The 22,776-nt window shown below is 50.1% G+C and overlaps 2 protein-coding genes across 5 annotated transcripts; one reads left to right on the top strand and one right to left on the bottom strand.

Moving 5' to 3' along the window:
- Nucleotides 1–1,772: 1,772 nt before the first annotated feature.
- Nucleotides 1,773–7,034, bottom strand: TMEM91 (transmembrane protein 91). 3 transcript variants are annotated; one of them, XM_044930681.1, is made up of 4 exons: nucleotides 6,286–7,034; nucleotides 4,899–5,080; nucleotides 2,654–2,803; nucleotides 1,773–2,123 (listed from the first exon to the last, which is right to left on the bottom strand). In XM_044930681.1, the coding sequence occupies exons 1-4, from the start codon at nucleotides 6,296–6,298 to the stop codon at nucleotides 1,965–1,967; spliced, it is 504 nt and encodes a 167-aa protein (XP_044786616.1). In that variant the 5' UTR covers nucleotides 6,299–7,034; the 3' UTR covers nucleotides 1,773–1,964. The 3 variants fall into 3 exon arrangements, with proteins under 3 accessions (XP_044786616.1, XP_044786617.1, XP_006052121.2); XM_044930682.1 differs by having other exon boundaries at nucleotides 1,773–1,964; nucleotides 4,857–5,080; nucleotides 6,286–7,031; XM_006052059.3 differs by having other exon boundaries at nucleotides 4,857–5,080; nucleotides 6,286–7,029.
- Nucleotides 7,035–14,895: 7,861 nt separating this feature from the next.
- B9D2 (B9 domain containing 2) lies at nucleotides 14,896–22,570 on the top strand. Of its 2 annotated transcripts, none has more exons than XM_006052061.3 (4): nucleotides 14,896–15,133; nucleotides 15,573–15,664; nucleotides 19,168–19,293; nucleotides 21,970–22,570. In XM_006052061.3, the coding sequence occupies exons 2-4, from the start codon at nucleotides 15,577–15,579 to the stop codon at nucleotides 22,281–22,283; spliced, it is 528 nt and encodes a 175-aa protein (XP_006052123.1). In that variant the 5' UTR covers nucleotides 14,896–15,133; nucleotides 15,573–15,576; the 3' UTR covers nucleotides 22,284–22,570. The 2 variants fall into 2 exon arrangements, with proteins under 2 accessions (XP_006052123.1, XP_006052122.1); XM_006052060.3 differs by having other exon boundaries at nucleotides 14,902–15,078.
- The last annotated feature ends 206 nt before the right edge of the window (nucleotides 22,571–22,776 follow it).

Raw genomic sequence — 22,776 nt, 5'->3', positions numbered from 1 at the left:
GAACCAGCAAGATGGCTGGTGCGGCTGGAGCAGAGGAAGGGAGGGCAGGAGGGAGGGAGGAGATGGTCAGGGAGACAACGGGCTTCGTGTGCCTTGGAGGGCAATCTACCTCTGAGCACTGCCTTTATCCAGCAACCCCCTGAGGTGGGGCTGTTATGGTCCCTATTTTAAGGTAAGGAAACAAACTTAGGAGCCAGTTAACTGCCAGAGGTCACTAGCTAGTTAGTGGTGGAACACGGGTCCCTCTTCAGAGTCCAGACCCAGAGTCCCCACTATGCAGACCCCAAGAGAGTCAGCACACTCTGGACCTCAGGTCCCTGACAGTGAACGGAAGTGGCTGAGGCCTGTTGATTCTCAAGTCGGGTGGTAGCACCCCATGAGGGGCTTCTGGAAACAGGTATATTTTCGGTTCTGATTTGACTGATTCCCACAGGTGGGCCACATGCCTGCCAGATCCTGTCTGCCACTGACATTTGGGGGGTTATGGTAAAAATGACATGTTGGGGAAGGGGGTCCTTTGCTGCAGCTTCACATGGGTGCACTGACTCACACAATTGCCCCTTTGGGCAGGTGTCATTTCTATCCCCAGTAACCAAGGAAATGCATAAATAGCTTGAAATTACGCTCCGTGAAAATGGTCAGGAGAGCAAAGACAGTGAATAATGTTTTCTTGCAGGATTAAATGGCAGTGTGCCTGTGCACGCTGAGTCGCTTCAGTAGTGTGCCACTCTGCAACTACGGACTGTAGCCCACTAGGCTCCTCTGTCCATGGGGTTCTCCAGGCAAGAATACTGGAGTGGGTTGCCATGCCCTCCTCCAGGGGATCTTCCTGACCCAGGGATCAAACCCACATCTTTTCCATCTCCTGCATTGGCAGGCAGGTTCTTTACCACTAGCGCCACCTGGGAAGCCCCAAGATGGTATTAAGTGGAGTGAAGAAAACTAAACAGCTCTCACTTCATTACTTGATAATATCCAACCTGGGGAGGTTGGCCATGGCATGTGGGATCTTAGTTCCCCGACCAGGGATGGCACCGTCCTCCCCTGCATTGGACATGTGAAGTCTTAACCACTGGACCACCAGAGAAGTCCCTCAGGCCCCATTTAATATTATCGGACAAGCACATTAGGCACAGGGCTATTTTGCTTGCTAGCACTTTGATGCTTTGAGGCTCCAGCTGTCCCAGTCTCAGGCTGTGGGATGCAGCTGCCTTGGACCCCAGGTGGGCCAGTGATAGGGTGCCTGGCAAAGACCTTGGTGGCACCAGAGCTGCCCGCTCCCATTTTCCTCCCCCAGGATGGGGAGCCTGCACAGTGGAAGCCAAGAGATGGGAGACCAGACCATTTCACTTGACACCCTGAATCCAGTTCTCTCTGTTTTCCTCCCCTTTGTTGTGTAAAAGAGTTAGATTTCTGCCACTGCTTTAAAGGAACTCAGGAGGGGACTGCTGTGTAGACCGTATGATTCATTTGGTCTCTACAACTGCTCCAGCTGTGGGGGAAATCAGTCCCATTTTGCAGATGGGGCAAAGTGAGGCTCAGACCACAGGGTTACACGGTGAACTCCGAGGAGGAAGGACTTGGAACCTCGCTTTCCCTAATTCCCTGCCGACCACCCATGTTCTGGAGAGAATGTTCTGCCATCTGGGAGCCCTCCGAGCCTCCATGGATTCTCCCTTCTCTGGCTCTGAGGTGTCCAGGAACACCCCGGGGGACAGCCTGTCACTCTGGCCCCGCCTGTCCACCTGCCCACACACTCAGACAGACACAGGTTTGGCGGCAAGAGTGTCTGGTGTTTAATCGCTCTCTGCGGCCTCCAGGAAGGTGGGGAGGGAGGGGGCGGCCCAGCCCACTCCCGTTTCTGGATGTTGCCGCTGCTGCCCCGTCCGCCGGGACTCTCCACTTCGACCGCAGACGCGCTGGGCGGCCGGCCTCTGGGTTCACAGCGGGGGCCGCAGGGGCAGCTAGGGCGGGTCCCGGGAGGCGAGGTAGGCGGCCAGGGTCACCAGGGCGGCCGCGTACGTGCACACGCCCAGCCCGACGGCCAGGACCCCCAGCAGGAAGGCTCGGCGGGAGGCGGCCCCTGCCCCCTGGACGTCCCCCTGGGCCCAAGCCTTGTTGGTCTGTAGAGGCGTTGGGCAGCGGTGACTCACGCGTCCCCTCATCCCACCCTGCTTCCCGCAGCCCGACCCCTCCCCCACCCCACACCCTTGTATTCATATGTTCCAAAAACAGCGAGCAGCTACCGTGGGTCAGGCACAGCTGGGCACTGGGTTTACTGGGTGACTAATAAAAATAGACATATATTACTATATGCCACAGTTCTAACTCATTGAGCTTCACAATGACCCTGAGGTAAGAATTAGTCATCCCCATTTTACAGATAAGGAAAATGAGGCACAGGCAAGTTAAGTGGCTTGACCACCACCTTACCAGAGGCCGGGGGGCAGGCCTAGGAGTGGAGCTCACTCTGCACTCCCCTCTGTGACAAACACGCCTCACTTCACTCCTGAATATTTCTACGTGAATCCTCTTCATCACTTCCTACCCCCTACCCCAACCCACCCAAGCAGGGCTCCTCTCATTTGTTTTCTTTCAAATCTCATTTTCTCTTTTATATCCAGTCCCCTCTCAACCCCACCCAGAGACTGACCTTCTGGGCCAGGCAGAAGGTGGCGATGCCCAAGGGCCAGAAACAGCACAGCATGGAAAAGACAGCCAAGCCGAGGTGGTCGTGGGGCAGCAGCGGGGAGAGGGGGCCGCCCCCGCCCCAGTCCGAGTCACTGTCACTGGATGAGACATCCTGTGGGCAGGAGACGGCCTGAGTGGGCATCTCCATCGCCTGAGTGGGCATCTCCATCCCCCGTCCCTGCCCCACTGCTCTGCTCCCCATGCCCCCAAAGACACCAAGAGAGAAAAATGTTCCCAGAGATAGACTCTTGACCCCTCTATATCCTGGATGCCTCTGAGGGGAAGCTTTGGACCCTGCCTCCTGAGAAAAACCTCACCCATGCTCAAAAGCTATGAGTTCAATTTCAAGAAGTTCACAGGTCCAGCCATGGGTGGGTATTACAGCTGCTCATAAGCCCTGAGTTATAAACCCCTGAAGTAGACACAAAAACCAGTGGGGACCAGAACCTGCAAAAAAGATGGAGATCAGAGGAGAGCGCTCTGGTGGCCTGAATTACTAGGACAAACCTGCCTGCTGAAACCACAGGTTCTAGGTTTACATATATATATATATCAGTTCAGTTCAGTCGCTCAGTCGTGTCTGTCTCTTTGTGACTCCATGGACTGCAGCACGCCAGGCTTCCCTGTCCATCACCAACTCCTGGAGCTTGCTCAAACTCATGTCCGTCAAGTCAGTGATGCCCTCCCACCATCTCATCCTCTGTCGTCCCCTTCTCCTGCCTTCAATCTTTCTCAGCATCTGGTCTTTTCCAATGAGTCAGTTGGAATGTATATATATATATTTAATCTTGCATCAAATAGCTCACAAGACTTTAAGGAGTTACTGTAAGGCCAAAACTGAAGTGAAAATCAAAATTAATTTAACAGAGAAGGTCCCTTCTGCCCAGCAGGCATTTCCCGATCCTGGAAAAATTAATCTTTCATTCACACCCTGAACTAGATTAAAAATGATCTCTGAATGGCAGTGCCCCTAGGCAGTTGACAGAAGCAGACCCAAATCCTTTGTGGACAAGGTACTTTGATTCTAACCCTCAAAACCATTTTTCAAATACAATAACCAACAAGCCATCAAAGATAACCAGGTACACAGGAACCATGGAGGAGAACTAGCAAAATAATAAGGCCCTGAAAGTCTTCAAATACTGGAATTATCAGACACATAACCATGTTGAAGTGAAGCTTACTGCCACGGTGTGGCGGACTGTTTCTAAAAATGGCCATAACCACCTCTCCCCTCCCACAGGCTCTTCTTACAGTGTGACTGATAATCTTCCCATCAAGGGGTGAGGTCTGTGTCCACTTTCCTTGAGTCTGGGCAGGCTATGATTCATCTGTAATTGATAGAATGTGGTGGAAATAATACCACACGACTCACAAGCCTAAGTCAGAAAAGGTGAGGCAGGTTCAGCTTTGTTGAAACACTCCTGCCGGAGGGCTGGAGACACATTCGGAGTGCTGCCCTGAAGCTTACGTGCTATGAGCCCAAACCAGCCCACATGGGGTGACTCCTGCGGAAGCCCTGAGACCACATTAAGAGAGAAAGACCCAACCAGACCCCCCTGCTGCTTCAGACCCTGACTGTTCCAGTTCTGGCCACTGGCTGGCCTCGACCTCATGAAAGACCCTGAGGCAGAACCACCCAAGTCCTTCCCAAATTCCCAACCCATGGAAACCATGAGCCATGATAGTGATTGTTGTTTTAAGCTACCAAGTTCTGGGTGATTTCTTAAACAGCAGTAGCAACAGGAAAACCATGCTTTGCAAATAAAAGACAAGCTTGAGAATATGGACACGGAATAAGAAATGATAAAAAATGACATTAACTGGAGGGGAGAAAAAAAGAGACAGGTGTAGAGATGCATCAGCTTTAGAGAGACAGAGAGAGAAAACAAGGGGGTCAGAAATGACTGGGAAGAAAGAGCCAAAAGGAACAAAGATGAGAGACGAATCTGGAGAGAAAAAGGTAAAGAAACCGGGGGAGAGGAAGAACAGGAAAAACCACAACTGGAAACCCAGGAACATGCATGCAGTTGGGAAGTGAGACTCCAGGCCAAAGATGGGCACTCCCCCTGCCAGCCTGCTGGATGTTAGCCACAGCTGGGCTTCCCGCCAGCCCCCTCCCCCAGTTCCCACTAGGGAGCCTTCCTTAGTGGTGCTGCTCCTACCTCAAAGTCGGGGGTCCCTGGCTCCCCTAGTCCTGCACTCACAGAAGGAAGAGATGGTGGCAGAAACTGCCAACCCTTCAGCGATTCCGCAAAGGCTGTCTCTCGAAAGGGAGGCCCCAGCTCAGGCTCACTGGACTTCTGGATGGGAAGCTCACCACCCACCAGTAGGGGCTGTTGGAGCTCTCGAAGACTGGGGCTGTCCATGGCTGGGGAGAGGCTCCTTCCTAGGGTAAGGGGAAAGAACAAGACAGGCTGTTAATAGTCTCACCTTCATCTCTCCCCTGACTCCTGGCTTTGGAGAGACTCCAGGCAGAGACTAGGTAACTGAACCATCCTAAGACCCATTTAAGCAAAACTGAGGTCTAAAGAGTTAAAAAGGGACTTCCCTGGTGGTCCAGTGGCTAAGACTCTGCACTCCCAATGCAGGGGGCCCAGGTCCAGTCCCTGATCAGGGAACTAGGTCCCACATGCCTCAATGAAGACTGAAGATCTCGTGTGCTGCAACTAAGACCCAGCATGGCCAAATAAATAAATAATTTAAAAAAGAGTTAAAGAGGATGGTCCAAGTTGTGGGGGGCGGGGTGGGGGGTGGGGGTGGACTCAGGAATCTGGACATCCAGTTCTGGGCTTCTCTCTCCTCAGGGCAAAACCACATACCTGTTCCACAGTTACTCCAAACCATGCTTTACACACTTACTTGGCCCATGAACTACACACCCATCCTGAGTTCACACTCCCATCCCTCTCCCGCACAGCCATCCCCAGTGATGCTTAGTCCACACACCCCCTGTGCCCCACAAGCCTGCATATTCAATACCCAAGTCCCCTGCCACACATACCCAACCAGGCAAGCCCAACCCCAACCTGTGCACACTCATGGCCCAAGGGACAGTTTGCCCCAAACAACATGAGCTCCCAGGAAACACCCCTCTGAGGCCTGCAACCTTCTTACACACTCACCCCAAACAACTCCTTGTACATTCATCCTAATCCCCTCAACATCAGAATTTCCCCAGATGTACGTATATGCACAGGCTTCCCACACATGCAGATGGAATACTCTCCTGTTTCCATCACTTCCCCTGCACACCTGCCCCAAACACCAGGGTCCACACACCCCTCTTACTCCACCCACATTCATGACCCACACCCACCTGCTCCCCAGACACCTCCTGTTTGACCAGAATCCACCGCTGCACCCCTCCCCCAGAACACCACCAACCCACCACACACTCCACTCAACCATAGAGAATATTCTTCTGGCCCTCACGATCGCCTGGGGGGAGAGGGGGGCGTCCCCAAGTCTCCCGCCCTCAGTCCAAACCTGGCTTGAGCCGATTTCCTCGCCAAGGTTTTGCTTCCCTGTCCCTAAACCCAAGACCTGGGGTAAAAGCGGTGCTCCCGGCCCGCAGCTGCGCCCCTCACTCACCGCCCACAGCCATAGGCCAGGACCTCCTGGGTTCCCTGCACAGACACCCGACCCGACCCTGCCGCCCAGGGTGGGGGCACTCAGTGAGCCTCGCCCTCCCCGGGGTCGCTGCGGGCTCAAGGTTTCCGCGCTCAGCCCAGAGCCCCTCTCAGCGCCCCGGGCCCGCAGCGCGCGGGGGCGGGGATGGGGGCGGGGTGACGGGCTCAGGGGCTCCGCCCTCCGCGGAGGCCCGAGGATGGGGCCTTGAAGGCCGACTCAGCGCTGGGCGCGGACCCCTACCACCCTGGGTGTGGAGGAGCGGGCGGGAGTCTCTAAGAACAGCGGGCCCTGACTCCCTGAACCCAGACCCTAAAGCTGCAGGACGGAGGAGGGAGCACCCCGATTCTCCAGGGCCTTCCTGGCTTGGCCCCGCCTCCAGCCCACCGCCCTCCCCGCTGCCCAACAGTCAAAGCAGCAACCCCAGCTAACTGTGGGCACGGTTCTTAGTGCTTTACATACACACGTTATGTATATACACGGACACGTTTATTCCTGAGAACGACCTGAGAAGCACTGTCCTTGGTGGTCCTCTCGTGCCCAAGAGGAAACAGGCGCCGAGAGTTAGAGCTTGCCTAAGAGCGTGCGGCAGGGTCGGTGGGTGCAGTGACCCACGCCCTGCCCCTGCGTTAGATGCCCTGCATTCATCATCTCACGGATTCCTCTCGATCTCTCCCTATTCTGCACATCAAGCAACTGAGGCTGAGAGATGTGTGTGAGTTCACTGGTCCGAGGTAAGCAACTAGTACCAGGACCCACAGGCAGATTCTAACCCAAGGCTGTATTTCTTGCTGGCCCACGTAGAGGGGTGAAAACAGAGGCAGAAGGTGAGGTGGGGGCTTCCAGGGAAAGGGCCGGCTGTGGAAGTGGGCCAGGGATGGTGTGCTGGTTATCAGGTGGTATAGGCGGTAGTTATGAGTTAACCGTTTGGACCCACACAGACCTGAGTTCCTTTCCAGGCTCTTCAAAGCACTCACTATGTGACCTCTGGATAATAGCATCACCTTTTTGAACTGCAATTTCTCCATGTGTAAAATGGATTAAGTACTCCCTGTCTCTTAGATTGTGATCACATATATAAAGCACTTCGATTAGGGGAAATTAACACATGTCCAGCATTTGCCCTAAACTAGGCACTCTGAACGTGTTTAATAGTGCTTAGGAATAGAATTATTTATTAATGTAGCCATCATCTTCAGTCTGATGAAAGAACTCTTCTCACCCTACAGGCCTCGACCTCCTTCAAGGAGGCCACCCAGTTTGCACTGGCTTCCCTGTCTCTCGGAAGCCTTCTGTCTCACCAGTCCCAGACAGCCAAACTGGAGGATTCCCTTCCTGATGTGGGGCCGACCAGAGTTCTCTCGCTCCAGGGCTCTGGGGCTCTGTGCCAAGAGTCCAGACGCTGGAGTTGGCACAGGCCCCACTCCCAGGGAGAGCAGATGGTGTCTGGAAGTGCACTTGGCTCAGTCAGATATTCTGGCTGACAACAGGCGGGGAGACCCACGGGAGGATAGAGGAGGAGAGGGAGCAGAACTGTTCTATCAGGAGAGATAACTGTTATTCTTTATTATCTCCTTAACCTTGCTCTTATCACTGTGAAACATACTACATACTTTGGCTGTTTGTAGTTTGAATTCCCCCACTTCAGTGCCAGCTGCAGCTGAGCTGGGATTTGCTCTCTTTTGTTCACTGCTGTGCCTCGGGGCCTAGAACAGTGCCTGGGTGCAAAGCAGGCCTTCAATACCTATTTGTGACATGGGCACATGAATTCTTACCAGCTTCCCTTTTTTACTGAGGTTGAATCAGTACATTTTACTGAGGCTGAATTTACTGATTTTTACTGAATCCCTGAGCAACATGGGGCCCCCTGACCCCCTAGGCCACCCTAGAGTTTTTTTTTTTTTTGGTCACTCTGCATGCAGGATTTTATTCCGTGGATGGAATCTGCACCCCTTGCAGTGGAACTGCAAAGTCCTGACCACTGGACCACCAGGGCAGTCCCGCACCCTAGAGATTTATTCACTTCACTACATTGTCTAGCCACCATCAGCCTTGTACAGTCTCCCTGCCCCTTCCAGGGTTCTTGGGCTTTGTGATGGTCCTGAAATACTGAACATGAAATCCCAGCCAGGGTTATGAACAGAAGCCTAAGCCACTGAGTGAAAGTTTGATAAGGAACAGGACATGTATTTAGTCTCAAAGGATCCCCCCACAGATAACTTATTACAAAGGGAAAAACAGTATTAATGGACAACGTCAGCAGACACCACTTAAATCAGGTGGTAGAAGTGAACATCACCAGTATTGGAACAGATCAACATCGTGTACCTACTGATGTGCACTTGAAAAGGAAGGACATGACATCATTTCTATGATGCTTCTGCCAAAAATGCATCATCTGAATCTAATCATGAGAACACATAGGACAGAACCAAATTGAGGGACACTTTATAAAGTAGCTGATCTGAACTCTTCAAAAATGTCAGTATTGGGACTTCCTTGGTGGTCCAGTGGTTAAGAATCCACCTTGCAATGCAGGGGACGATGCCAAGGATTAACTAAGTTCGTGAGTTGCAACTATGAAGCCTGCCTCCATTCTGGAGCCCATGTGCCACAACTAGAGAGCCTACGTGCCACAGCTAAGACCTAATGCAGCCAAATTAAATATATATTTTTAAAATGTCAGTGTCATGAAAACAAAACATAAAAATCTAAAAGTTGGCAGCCTGTTCTAGGTTAAATGTGACCAAAGAAACATGGCGGGCTTCCTAGGTGGCACTAGTGGTAAAGAACCCACTTACCAATGCAGGAGACATAAGAGGCTCGGGTTCAGTCCCTGAGTCGGGAACGTCTCTTGGAGGAAGGCATGGCAACCCACTCTGGTATTCTTGCCTGGAAAATTCCATAGACAGAGGAGCCTGACGGGCTACAGTCTGTGGGGTTGCAAAGAGTCGGACATGACTGAAGCGACTTAGCCCGCACACAAAGAAACATGAATCTGCCTGCAATGTAGGAGGCCTGGGTTCGATCCCTGGGTTGGGAAGATCCCCTGGAGAAGGAAATGGCAACCTACTCCAGTATCCTTGCCTGGAAAATCTCATGACAGAGGAGCCTGGTGGGCTGCCGTCCATGGGGTTGCAGAGTCAGACACGACTGAGCAACTAATACTTACTTACTTAAAGAAACATGACAAATAAACACAAAGTGTGATCCCAGATGGAGAGCAGATGGTGACAAGGTGTGTTATTGGGACAATGGGAGAAATTTGAATATAAACTATGAATTAGATGATAGTTTTATATCAATATTAAATTGATACTTGGGGAAATGTTAAACTGGTATTGATCTTGGAGAATTTTACTGTTAAAATAATATTATGAGTATAATATATGTATATGTGTATACATATATGTACACATATGTGTATATATGTGTGTATATACATACATATATATATGAAAAGAAATCAAGTGAAAAATTGAACAAAACTTCACAAAAAGAGAATTCAAGGTAGCAATGAACATTTAAAAATTACCCAACTAATCATCAGGCAAATGCAAATTAAAATCACAGTGTGATACCAATACACCCTCATCAGAATGGCTAAATGATAGAAGAAGCCACCAGGAAGTACTGGTAAGGATGTGGAGCAGGGGAACTCTCATACATCTAAAATTGGTTTAACCACTAGGCTTAATGAGCATCCAAATTGGTTCAACCACTAGGAAAACTGGGCAGTTTCTACTATAGCTGAACATATCTTGTGTGTGCGTGTGTGTACTTAGTCATGTCTGACTCTTTGTGACCCCATGGACTGTAGCCTGCCCAGCTCCCCTGTCCATGGTATTTTCCAGGCAGGAATACTGGAGTGGGTTGCCATTTCCTTCTCCAGGGGATCTTCCCAACCCAGGGATCAAACTCATGTCTCTTGGGTCTCCTGAACTGGCAGGTGGATTCTTTACTAGTGAGCCACCTAATGACCCAGCAATTCCAGTCCAATAAGATATGAACATATGTCCACCGGAAAACAGGTTCCCATCAACAGATGGATAAAGTATAGCATCTTCACACAGAGGAAACTATATAGCAATGAGAATGAAAGAACTACAGCCACGTGCAATGGCATGGGATAAATTTCACAAAGCACTGAGCAAGGAACAGCAGACACAAAGTAATACATACTGCGAGATTTCATTTATATAAAGTACAAAACCAGGCAAAATTAATGCATATTGTTAGGAGTCCAGTTAGTGGTTTCCCTTGGGGACATCCTGGATGAGGCATGAAGGGCATCCTTGGAGGTTAGTCATGTTCTTTTCATGAGTTGATTTCTGGTTACCAAGTATGTTCAGTTAATGAAATTTAATTCAGCTGTTCACTTATGATTTGTGCACTTTTCTGTACATATACTGCCAAACATTTATTTTTGAAAATGAGAGTTCTATCTAAAGATATGGATAACCTTCCAAGATGTATCACTGAGTGAAAAATGCAAGATGTGGGAATTCCCTGTGGTTCAGTGGTTAGGACTAGGCTCTTTCACTGCCGAGGACTTGGGTTCAATCCCTGGTCAGGGAACTAAGATCCCACAAGCCACTCTGCTTGGCCGAAAAAAAAAAAAAGCCAAGATATAAAAGAGGATGAACAGTCACTCTAATAATGAGTACAGCATTTCCTCCAAAAATTAAAAATAGAATTACTACATGACCCAGCAATTCCACTTCTTTGGGTGCATACCCAAAGGAACTGAAAGCAAGGTATTAAAGAGATGTGTGTATACACCCATGTTCATAGTAGCTGTATTCACAATAGCCCAAAGGTGGAAGCAACTCAACTAGATGAATGGATAAAGACAACAGAGTGTGTATCTAAAATGGAATATTATTCAACTTTAGAAAGGAAGGAAATTCAGTGATGTCCACTTTGTAATGTATAGAAATACCAAACCATTATGTTGTGCACCTGGAACTAACATGGTGTTGGAGGTCAACTATGCTTCAAAATAAATAAATAATTGCCATATAATTTTGAAACACAAGGAAATTCTGACATGCACTACAGCATGGCTGATCCTTGAGGACATTATGCTAAATTATGCTAAATGAAAAAACCCAGTCATAAAAGGACAAATATTGATTCCACTCATATGGGGTACCTACAGTAGTCAAATTCATAGAAGTAGAAAGTAAATAGGGGGTTTCCAGGGGCTAGAGGAAGGGAGGGTGGGGTGGGAGTTTTTGTTTAATCGGTACAGTTTCAGTTTTGCAAAATGAAAAGAGTTCTAGAGACATTGCACAATTATGTGAATGTACTTAAGGCCACTGAACTCTTCACTTAAAGATGGATAAAATGGTAAATTTTATGAGTATGTTCTCACAATTTAAAAGACTTTAAGAATAAAAACTACATAAAGAGATATTCAGTGTGCTTCTTGTAAAAAATATGTAAAATGTGCTGTCTCAGTAACAACAACATGAACAGTAAAAACCATCAATAATAATAGACATTTATAGTGCTTCTTATGTGCCAGGCACTACCCTAAATTCATTGGGCAGTTGTATTATTATTATTAGGCATTTACATTGTTATTATTGCTGCATAACAAAATCCTCCTAAACTTTAGTGGGTTAAAACAACAAATACTACCATCAGACATACTTTCTGTTGGTCAGGAATCTGTTGATGGGTTTGTGGGCTGACTCTGGGTCAGGGTGTCATGAAGTTACAGCTGGCATGGTGGCCAGCTGCAATAGTCACCTGAAGCTTTGCTGCAGCTGAACCATCTCCTTCCAAGATGGGTCTCTCACATGGTACTGGTTTGTTTGGCTTTGGTTCTTCCCCATTTGGGTCTCTCTGCTGGCTGCTTCCCTGCTGTCGCATTGTGGTGGCTGGGCTCTCTCAAGGTAAGCCATGCAAGAGATAAATGGAGGCGGAATCCTCAATGCCTTTTATGGCTTAGTCTCAGAAGTCACACAGTAACAATTGTACCAGGAGCTACTGGAGCAAGTTACAAAGTGCAGCCTATACTCAAGAGGGGCAGGCTCCACCACCTAGTGAAAGGAGTGTCAAGAATCTGTGGACATGTTTTAAATGTCCAGCTTCATACATTCATTAAATTCTGACCATAATCTAACACGGTGGGTACCATTACTCATTCTCCTGTTACAGACGAGGGAACTGAGAGGCTAAAGGTCAAACGGAAGGGCCAGAACTAAGACTTAAATCCAGGTAGGTGAACTGGGAAGCATTTTCTTAATCACTAACATTACCAGTGGGAAAGAAACCAACTGAAGAAAAAATATTTAAGAAGGAGCTTTTTATGAGACTTTTGTTTGTTTGTTTTGGGGCCATGCTGTGTGGCATGTGGGATCTTAGTTCTGAGACCAGAGAACGAACCCTGTGCCCAGTGAAGTGGAATCAGAGAGTCTTAACCACTGGACCACCAGGTGAGTCCCATGTATAGGACTTTGATGACTGGCTGGACATGAGACGTGTTGGAGTTGAGGATGACACCCATGACCTCCATATTCCTTTGATACTAGGAGATGAGATGTGTATCCAAGAGAAGTGAGACAGCAGGAGGTGAAGAACATAAAGTTTTGGGACAGAGTGAGAGAGAACTATGGGCTTCCCAGGTGGCACAGTGGTAAAGAATCTACCAACCAATGCAGGAGACGTGGGTTTGATCCCTGGGTCAAGAAGATCCCTTGGAGTAGGAACTGGCAACCCACTCCAGTATTCTTGCCTGGAAAATTCCATGGACAGAGGAGCCTGGCAGTCTACAGTCCATGCAGTCACAAGAGTCGGACGCAACTGAGCACGTAGCACAAGACAGAACTATGGTCGATTTGGTTTAAGGATAAATCATTTTGCCCTAATTTCTTCTTCTTAAACAAAGCTGATAATTACCCACCCTGTGGGATATCTGTGGGCTTCCCTGATGGTGCAGTGGTAAAGAATCCACCTGCCAATGTAAGAGACGTGGATTTGAACTCTGGGTCAGGAAGATCCCCTGGAGAAGGAAATGGCAACCCACTCCAGTGTTCTTGCCTGGAAAATCCCTATGGACAGAGGAGCCTGGCGGGCTACAGTCCAAAGGGTCGCAAACAATTGGACACGACTGAGCACACACATGGGATATCTAAGGATTAAAGGAGATCATGCTTGCAAAACAATCAGTTTACAGTGGCTGGCACAGAGAAATCACTTGATAAATGGTAGCTTTCAAATATACCTATTAGTGAAATATTATCGAATATATACATATTGAATTATTTTTTTCTATATAAATACTATCTGTGGAGCCCTACACCAAGGTCACAGGTGTAAAGCCTTGTACCAAGTCCACAAATGTGAAGGCCCGTACTAAGGTCATCTCAGGAACTGACCAGAGCCCCAGTAGCAACCATTGCCATGAGCGCCCCCCAGATCTAAACCATTCAATTCCTTGATCCCATATTAGGTAAAAACACCCACTCCATTATTCACCCTGTAGCATCCTAACCAATCACCTAATGCCACCCTTCCAGCAGGAGTTTTGTCTTGAGGCTATAAAAATAGGCTACCAGCGGATGAAAGGCGTTGGCTCTCTCTTGAGCCGGCCTGCTGTTCCAACAGTCAGCTCTCCCTGCTCTGTCAGGAGGTAGGCCTGCTGTTCTAAGGGCATCTCCCTCTCGAATAAACTCTATCCTCCTCTCATTCTGCCTCATGTCTGGAAAATCCTTTCTAACCTGCACACAATCCACGACACTGTCCCATTGAAATGTTGCCCCCCTTCCTATAACTTTGAGCTGGTGACTCTAACTTTTGCTGTCCCCATTTTACAGTAAGTAGGGGAATAAGTTCCCTTTGGACTCCTGGTCTGGGCTGGAGGAATAAGGCAGGAACTAAGGTTCAACTGGAGTTGGAGGGTGGAGAAGGTACTGCTCAGGAAATCAGAACGTGTGAGTGCCTCAGTCACTCCACTTGGGGTCATGACATGGATGAGATAACTGAGACCTAGAGCTGTGCAAGGTCCTAAGTTACTGACAGAGTCCAGCCTTCAAAAACAAGATTTTCTGCAGATAAAGTGGGCCTCAGTTCCTCATTTCTCACCCCTTCCCCCACCCCACCCACTCATTGCTCAGAATCAGCACTAACAATGAAGAAATGGGCGGTATTTCTGAGAAGGAAGTTGGATTTATCAGTCTTTGAGGAGCTTGGGGAAACTCTAAAAAGGAACCCCGCCAACCAGATGAAGTTTATTTCCAGTTAGGAGGCAAAGGGATGCATCCAAACTCGTGAGATTCCCCCTTAGCTCTGGCTCAAGTCGGTCTTGTGGTCCCTGTTGAGAGACAGTTTGAGGGGTAATGGGGCATGGATGGATTTGCTTATTTTGTTATGAGAATATCTGAGACAGACAGTGTTCAAACTTCTTCGCCGCACTCAACATGGCCACAACCGGGCGACGCCGCAAATGGCTGAACCGTGGGTCGTGGCTGGAGAAACTTCTTACCCAAAAATGGAGACGGGTGGGGGGAAGAAAATGTCAATCACAACACAGTCCCGCCCCCAAAATGCCGCTAGGGCCAATTAGCAACCCGCAGGGCGGGTGCAAGGCCAGGGGAGGAGGCTGCCGTTGCCCCAGCAACAACCTGGGAGGCAGAAGGCGGGCGCGGTCTCGAAGAGATCTGCGCCTCAGCTCTCTCGCTGCCAGGAAGGTCCTAGGAGAGGCGTGAGCCAGACCTGGGAAGTCAGCGCCTGCGGAGAGAGGGACAGGTCAGGCCCATGAACTCCAATCCCTGCCAGCGTTCTCGCCTCTCTTAACCGTTAGGTACTCTGGGGTAGGAATAACGCATGCGCGGACTCACAGGCGGGGCTAAGGCGCCCAGAGACGCATGCGCCTCATGGACTTGGGGGGTGGGGGCGGAAATCTAACGTGGGAGGCGGAGTTTTGTGTTGTGGGCGGAGCCATTGGGGCCCCTGGGGCGGGACTTTCCGCGGCGTTGAGTCTAAGAAGAAGTTATTTTAGAGGCAGTCTGAGTTACGCGCCAGCTCTTTGTAGAGTCCGTTTCTCGCCCCTCATTTTTCTGAGACTCTCCTGGAGAGGCAGTTAGTATCATGGTTGAAACCGCAACCTCAGTGGTTTGACGAAACTAGCTTGGAATCCCACGTATTGCTCCTTACTTGGTGGGCCTCAGTCTTCCTATCTATTAGGTGGAGATAATTGTACACTTTTCTCATAAGGCTGTGATTATATTTTCCCCTTTCAGGGCAATGGCTGAGGTGCACGTGATCGGACAGATCATGGGGGCCACCGGTTTCTCGGAAAGTAGCCTGTTCTGCAAGTGGGGCGTCCACACAGGTATTCCCCGACATGGTTCATTTCCCCACCGAAACCTCTCAGTCTAGCTGCTCCGCCTTCTTTCCTTGACCCCTTGGCTCAGTCCCTGGTCCTCAGCTTCTGTCAGTTCTCAGGACTCCTACCCCTGACCACATTCTGTTCATGCGAGTCTCAGGCTCCCTTCTTATCCCTTCCCATCCCACCTCTGGGAACTCTTGAGTTCTAGTCTCTCAATACACATTCCCTGAGGGCTTCCCATGGTGGTGCTAGTGGTAAAGAATCTGCCTGCCAATGCAAGAGACATAAGAGACATGGGTTTGATCCCTGGGTCTGGAAGATCCCCTGAAGGAGGGCATGGCAACCCACTCCAATATTCTTGCCTGGAGAATCCCATGGACAGAGGAGCCTGGTAGGCTACAGTCCATAGGGTCACAAAGAGTTGGACACGACTTAAGTGACTTAGCACACACAGCAAGGATAGGGGACTATAGGCTTGACACACCCACCTACCCCCAACACACACTCCCAATCCTCAAAACATTTAACAGCCCTAACAACACTATTTGGCTTTCATTCACTGTCTTAGAGGTACCTTGGGTGACTCCTCCATCTTAATTCTTTGCTTTACCATCTCCGTTTATTGAGTTCTTAAGGTGAACGGAAGTTTCCATCTTGGAATTAAGAGGAGAGACCACCCTCCTGTATTCATATTTCTCTGTGAAAACGTAGGAACCCGGTTCTGATCGTCATCCAAGTCCATCCACTTGGATGGATAAGCCCAAGAGGGACCTTGGAAGTCCCAGTTTTCATGCCTTTCCATCAGAGGCGGTAGAGGGTGGTGGTTAGTGTGATAGAGCCACGGGTCACCAAGTCTGGGCTCAAATACAAACTCCCTTACCTATTAATCGGGAGCCTTTGGACTTGACCTTTTTGAGCCTGTTCCCTTGTCTGAAAATGAAGCTAACAGCACCTAAGAGGCAGCAGAGTACTGAGAGGTTAAGAGCAGAGACTGCCTGGATTCAAAACCATCTTCTGTTTATTAATTATGTGACCTTGGGCACTTGTCTTTGCCTCGATTTCCCTGTCTGTACAATGGGAATAATAACACTATTTACCTCATGGGGTTCTTATAAGGACTATATGAATATCAACAGCCCTTAGAAGAGGACCTGGATTTGTAAGTCCTTGTAAGTGCTTGCCTGGCTTGTGTAACAGCTGGATGGGCTCTTGTTTCTAAGCCTGGGATATGTTGTCTAGCAGAGATACATGTCCATGAAATGAGTGTGACCATTGCCGTCATCATCGTTTTAGGTCCAGACTCCTTTGTGATTTCACTGGTGGATAGACTAGTGGCTGAGATTCCCTGGGAAGTTGGGATCCTCCAGTTGAGTGAATAAGACAAGCCTGGAATCAACTCGGTTTCCATCGCCCTACCACTCATCAGTTCTGTGACCCTGGGCAAGCGCTGTTCCCTCTCAGAGCCTCAGTTTCCTGGTCCGTAAAATGGGACTATTTGTCCTTCATAGCAGCGTCAGAAGTCTTGTATGTGAGAATCCTGACTCAGGGTCTGTTGCTTTCCTCACTTGGCCCAGAAGGGAGCAATAACCAACATGATTTTTATTATTTCAGGGGGGCTCTTCGCCAGGGAGGAGAGGCTCTCTCTTCACGAGAGAGAGCCGAGGGGCAGTCAGATAAGGGGCTTGGTCTCTGCTCTCAGTCAGAACTCTATTTGAGGAACTTCCCTGGTGGTTAAGACTCCACTTAAGTGGTTAAGACTCCACACTTCCACTGCAGGGGACACCGGTTCCATCCCTGGTCGAGAAACTAAGATCCCCTCGTGCTTCAAGGCATGGTCAAAAACAAATAACAAACAAACCAGAAACAAAACAGAACTCCATTTGAATTAGCTCCACTGTGGGATTTGGTCTGCTTCGGTCCTGCTGTAGGCCCAGCGTGGAGAACAGTGCTTAGCACAGAGAAGGTATTCAGTAAAGGTTTGTGGAATGAATGGCCAAGTGCCATTCCTTCTCAGAGTCTGTTTCTTTACCTGTAAGAATAGGATTGTATTAGCCTCCACCTCCTAGGATCATTTCTTTGTCCAGCAAACATGTATCGAGCACCTTCTGTGTACCAAGATCTGGGTTTGCGGTCCTAGGGATCCAGTACTTTATGAGATCCGTGCTCTCTTGGGGCTCACAGTAGGGGAGACAGAGAATAAACAAACAGATAAAGACATGAGTCCAATGATTAGAGATCGTGTACTAGGTCCTAGGAAGAGATGAGCTGAGAGATGATGTGAGAGGGACTGGTTAGTTTGGGGATAGGAGGGTGAGAGAGAACACCTCTGTGAAAGTAGCACTTGAGCTGATCCCTGAAGTATGAAAAAAAAAAAGTCTGGGGACATCCAGGAGCAGGGTTTTCTAGGCAAAGGGAACAGCCAGTGCAAAGGCCCTGAAGAGTGGAACAAAAATAGAACCAGTGAGGCCAGAGAGTGGTGAGGAATGAGGAAAGTGATGAGAGATGAGCTCAGGAAGGTGGTGGGTGGGGGCGGGGAGGGGGCAGGGCACAGGCCAGGCCTTGCAGGGCCTGTGGGCTATGGAGGAGAATCTGTAAGCAGGGGGTGGGGTGGGGATTAAGAGTCCCAGAAGGCGGATTAAATGAATTCATTACTAGAGCGCTTAGCACAGCGTCTGGCATTTGGTAAGCACTCAGTGCATTTTTGCTGTGACTGTCACCCTCGGTAGGATTGCTATAACGATGCACCTTTCACGATATGCTCTGTTCTTTTGTTCATGAAGGACACCCTTGGCCCCATCTTGGTCCTCGGACTAGGGCCTCTAAATGTGGAATGAGAATAGTAATATAATAAAGTGATACCCGGAGAAGGCAATGGCACCCCACTCCAGCACTCTTGCCTGGAAAATCCCATGGATGGAGGAGCCTGGTAGGCTGCAGTCCATGGGGTCGCTAAGAGTCTGACAAGACTGAGCGACTTCACTTTCACTTTTCACTTTCATGCATTGGAAAAGGAAATGGCAACCCACTCCAGTATTCTTGCCTGGAGAATCCCAGGGACAGGAGAGCCTGGTGGGCTGCCGTCTATGGGGTCGCACAGAGTTGGACACGACTGAAGCGACTTAGTAGCAGCAGCAGCATCAAAGGGATACCCAACACTTATTCAGCAGGCACTATGCCATGGACACTTCTTAGTGCTTCGTGTGTATTAATTCATTTAATCATCTCACAAACCTGTGAGGGATGCATTATTATTATACCCACCTTACAGATGGGAAGATGGAGGCAGAGAAAGTAACAAGCCCAAGGTTGCACAGGCAGGAAGAAATAGTGCCAGGATTTAAATCTAGACATTTGGCTCCAGAATCTACACTTTGCAACCCTTGACCACCACCCCCCCCCGGTTCGAGGGAGAAAGGGGGTTCTGCAGCCACAGTGGGATCCCCTTCCTGAGGACTGTCTCCTGCCCCTCGCCCTGACCTCATCCATGTCCTGGCTCTCACTTGCAGGGGCAGCATGGAAGCTCCTGTCAGGTGTGCGGGAGGGCCAAACACAGGTGGACACCCCCCAGATAGGGGACATGGCCTACTGGTCCCACCCCATCGACCTGCACTTCGCCACCAAAGGCCTTCAAGGTGGGTTCCCAGCCTGGGCCTCAGGCTAGACTAACTGGAGGTGGGTTAGCAGCACCCCCATGCTACCAGAACTGGAACCACCAAGTGCTGGCCCTGCTTCCTGTGCCTTTGGGTCCCTTTCCTGACCAGACTTGGCCCTGGAGAGGCTGAGCTGAAACCTCCCCAGGCCAGCTCTAGAGTTTGTTAGAACCAGGGCAGAGGCCAGGGTGAAGGGGGCAAGGTCAAGGGGCGTGTGGGGGGAGAGAGACGTGGCTTTCACAGAGACAAAGCAAGAGAATCTTCCATCAGAAGGAAGCTGGGAGGCACTTCCTGGAGGTCCAGGGGTTAAGATGCTGCGCTTCCAGTGCAGGGGGCCTGGGTTTGATCCCTGGTAGGGGAACTAAGGTCCCACACAATACTTGGCTCAGCCGAAAAAAGAAAAAAGGAGGAAGCTGGGAGAGGGTTATGAGAGAGACAGAGGTAAAGGCTAGTGGCTGTTCTGCAAGCAGGGTTTTTCTGCTGCTCAGAGAGTAAATGAATGTGTGAGAGAGGAGGGGTATCAGAAAACCTTTTCTGGAGGAATATTTGTGTCATTAGAAAGGAGTAGATTCCAGGAAATGGTCTAGATAAATATGCCATATATTTCTATCATATAAATAATAGTTACTGAGTACCTGCCCTGTGTCAGAGGGGGCCAAGGAGATGTCAGTGATGAGACAGCCCCTGCTAGCCCAGCTCTTTTCCCATACAGATCATCTCTAGGGAGAGAAAGAGCTATCCTGAGTGGCAACCCAGAGTGGGCAGGCCTGGATGAGGGATCCTGAAGGACTCTGGGAGCCCAAAGGAGGTGCCTTACTCTGCTGGGGAGTTCAGGGAGGGCTTCCTGGAGGAGGGGGAATGTTTAGCTTTGCTGTGAAGAGTCAGTAGGAGCCATTAAAATGGAAAGATGGAAGAGGGTTCTGGGCAGAAAGCCATGTGTGGAAGGGTCAAGGGGGAAGGTGAGTCAGGGGTATTTGGAGGATGGAGGGTGAGCAGGGAGACTACAAGGGGTGATGTGGCAGGGGACAGGGAACAGGCCCTGCAGGATCTTCAATGCCAGGCCACAGAGTGGAGGCCATATCTGGGGAGCCAGAGCAGGTGATTGACAAGTCAGATTTTGCTTTTAAAAGATCCCTCTGGGGACTTCCCTGGTGGTCCAGGGGTTGAGGATCCACCTTCCAATGCAGGGGAGATAGGTTCAATCCCTGGTCAGGGAACTAAGATCTCACATGCTGTGGGGCAGCTGGGTCCACATGACTACTGAGTCTGTGGGCTCTGGAGCCCTAGTGCCGCAACAGAAATCCCATGTGCCACAACTGAGACTTGATGCAGCCAAACAAACAAACAAACAAAAAAAGATTGCAATTAAAAAAAAAAAAAAAAAGATCCCTCTGGCTGCCTCATGGGTGCTGGATTGGAAGGTGAGGCAGGCCACAGTTCTTTCAGCTCTTAAGGATCCCAAATACCCTTGCCGTTTCTTTTCTCATTCTATTAGGAAATCCCATTAGCTCCACCTTTGGAATGCATCCTGAATGTCATCACTCCCCCCACCCCCATCACCTCTCACTCTGCTGTTACCATAGAGTCTTTACTGAGGTGTCCCTCCTGTGAACACCTAAGTCAGGCCACATTCCTCCTCTGCTTAGGACCCTCTGTGGTCCCCACATCACTCAAGGTAAAAGGCAAAGCCTTACCATGGAAGGACAGGGCCCTGCTTGATCTGATTCTGTCTCCCCTTCCCCATCTGCTCCAGCCACATCAGTCCCACCAGGCAGCTCCCACCTCAGGGCCTTTGCACTAGCTGTCCCCTGTGCTGGGAGCACTCTTTCCTAGATAGCCATATAGCCCCCAGTCTCTTCCCTCCTTTAGGCATTCCCTCCGATGTCACCTTCTCAGTAAATTTTTTCTTGATCACCGCCTTCTAAAACTGCATGCCTACTCCCACCCTACCCAGCTTATTTTTCTCCAGAGCAGTTATCACCATCTGACATACCCTATAATTTGCGTATTTACTGTGTTGGTTGTCTAAGATGTCAGCTGCACAAGGGCAGAAATTTTTGTCTGCCCTGTTCACTGCTGTATCCCCAGCTTCTAGAACAGGGCCAAGCTCAGAGAGACTCAGAAAGGAGGGTGAAATGGGGCTGGATCTCCCAAGCACTTTGCCTATAGGGTGAGGAGCTGAACTGTATCTTGAGTGAGGAACTGGGAAATCTATGGAAAGGAGAGAAAGATGCTTCCAGCTGCCAGGTGAAAGATGAGAAGGCAAGAAAGAACGCCCTGAGGCCAGGAAAGAGGACAGGGTGTGGCCATGGGGAGGGAAGGAAGGAGGCATCCAGGACAAGGCCCAACACCCTCACCTGGGGACTGGGCTCCCCAGAGGTGGGGATACAGAGGAGGAGGCCAACAGAGAATTCAACAGAGGCCAGACCTCACGGGTCTAGTGGGTTGGACTTTATACTGAGAGCATTAGGGAATCATGGAAGGGTTTTGAGCAGAGGAAGAACCTGGGTTCAGAAAGATCCCTTTGGCTGCTCTGTGGTGGTCCAGAGGAGGAGGGTGGGGCAGAAACCTGGCAGGGAAGCACTGGGCCTGGGTTCTTCAGGAGCAAGAGGCTGGGCTGTCCCCCTTTACCTTTCCTCCCTCCCTCCTATCCTGCAGGCTGGCCCCGGCTCCATCTCCAGGTGTGGTCCCAGGACAGCTTCGGCCGCTGCCAGCTTGCAGGCTATGGCTTTTGCCATGTGCCCAGCAGTCCAGGCACCCACCAGCTGGACTGCCCCACGTGGCGACCCCTGGGCAGCTGGCGAGAGCAGCTGGCGAGGGCCTTCGTGGGTGGCGGGCCTCAGCTGCTGCACGGAGATGCCATCTACAGTGGGGCTGACCGCTATCGCCTGCACACCACCTCCGGGGGCACCGTGCACCTTGAGCTGAGCCTGCTGCTGCGCCACTTTGATCACTATGGGGTTGAATGCTGAAGGAGCCTATAAGGATGGCTGGCCCCCAGTCATATCTTGGGACACCCCATAAGGGGAAGGATGGTGCAGTGGTCAGAAGCATGGGCTTTGGAGACTGTATGCCTTGACCCAGCCAAGGCTGGTGCAGCTTCTAACCTGACTAGCGCCTCAAGCCCAGTGGCTGCCACTCCCAGTTCCAGTTTTCCCATCTGTAAAATGGGGGCAGCAGGTGTGTGGGCTCACAGGGGTTGGGTGCAGAGAAGCTGCTGGCACATGGAAGGGCTCAATAAAGGTGTGGTGCTTTTCAAGTGTGGGTGCTTTTTTGACCTTCATGTGTCAGACGTGGGCCAGGGGTAGGGGGATTCCTCCTACTGTTACTCTCCTCCTCAAGCCCCCTTCCCTTGCCCTCTGCCTCAGCGTCTGACCCCCTTCCCTACTCTGGGTGATGCTCTTAAGGGCCCCCACTCCTTGGGGGTTCCCCCTGCCCTGTGCCCCTTTCCCCAGTGGCTCCTTA

The sequence above is a fragment of the Bubalus bubalis genome, chromosome 18 (genome assembly GCF_019923935.1).
Source record: "Bubalus bubalis isolate 160015118507 breed Murrah chromosome 18, NDDB_SH_1, whole genome shotgun sequence".
Taxonomy (NCBI): Eukaryota; Metazoa; Chordata; class Mammalia; order Artiodactyla; family Bovidae; genus Bubalus; species Bubalus bubalis.
The sequence above is the reverse complement of the archived record's forward strand: the minus strand, read 5'-3'. Positions and strand labels throughout refer to the sequence as shown.

Coding starts and splice junctions, on each gene's coding strand:
- TMEM91 (XM_006052059.3), bottom strand. Junction 2,804..4,856: donor CAGGGACCCCCGACTTTGAG/GTAGGAGCAGCA, acceptor TCCTGCCCACAG/GATGTCTCATCCAGTGACAG. Junction 2,124..2,653: donor CCTTCTGCCTGGCCCAGAAG/GTCAGTCTCTGG, acceptor ACGCCTCTACAG/ACCAACAAGGCTTGGGCCCA.
- B9D2 (XM_006052061.3), top strand. CDS start 15,577: ATGGCTGAGGTGCACGTGATCGGACAGATCATGGGGGCCACCGGTTTC. Junction 15,665..19,167: donor CAAGTGGGGCGTCCACACAG/GTATTCCCCGAC, acceptor TCTCACTTGCAG/GGGCAGCATGGAAGCTCCTG. Junction 19,294..21,969: donor CGCCACCAAAGGCCTTCAAG/GTGGGTTCCCAG, acceptor CCTATCCTGCAG/GCTGGCCCCGGCTCCATCTC.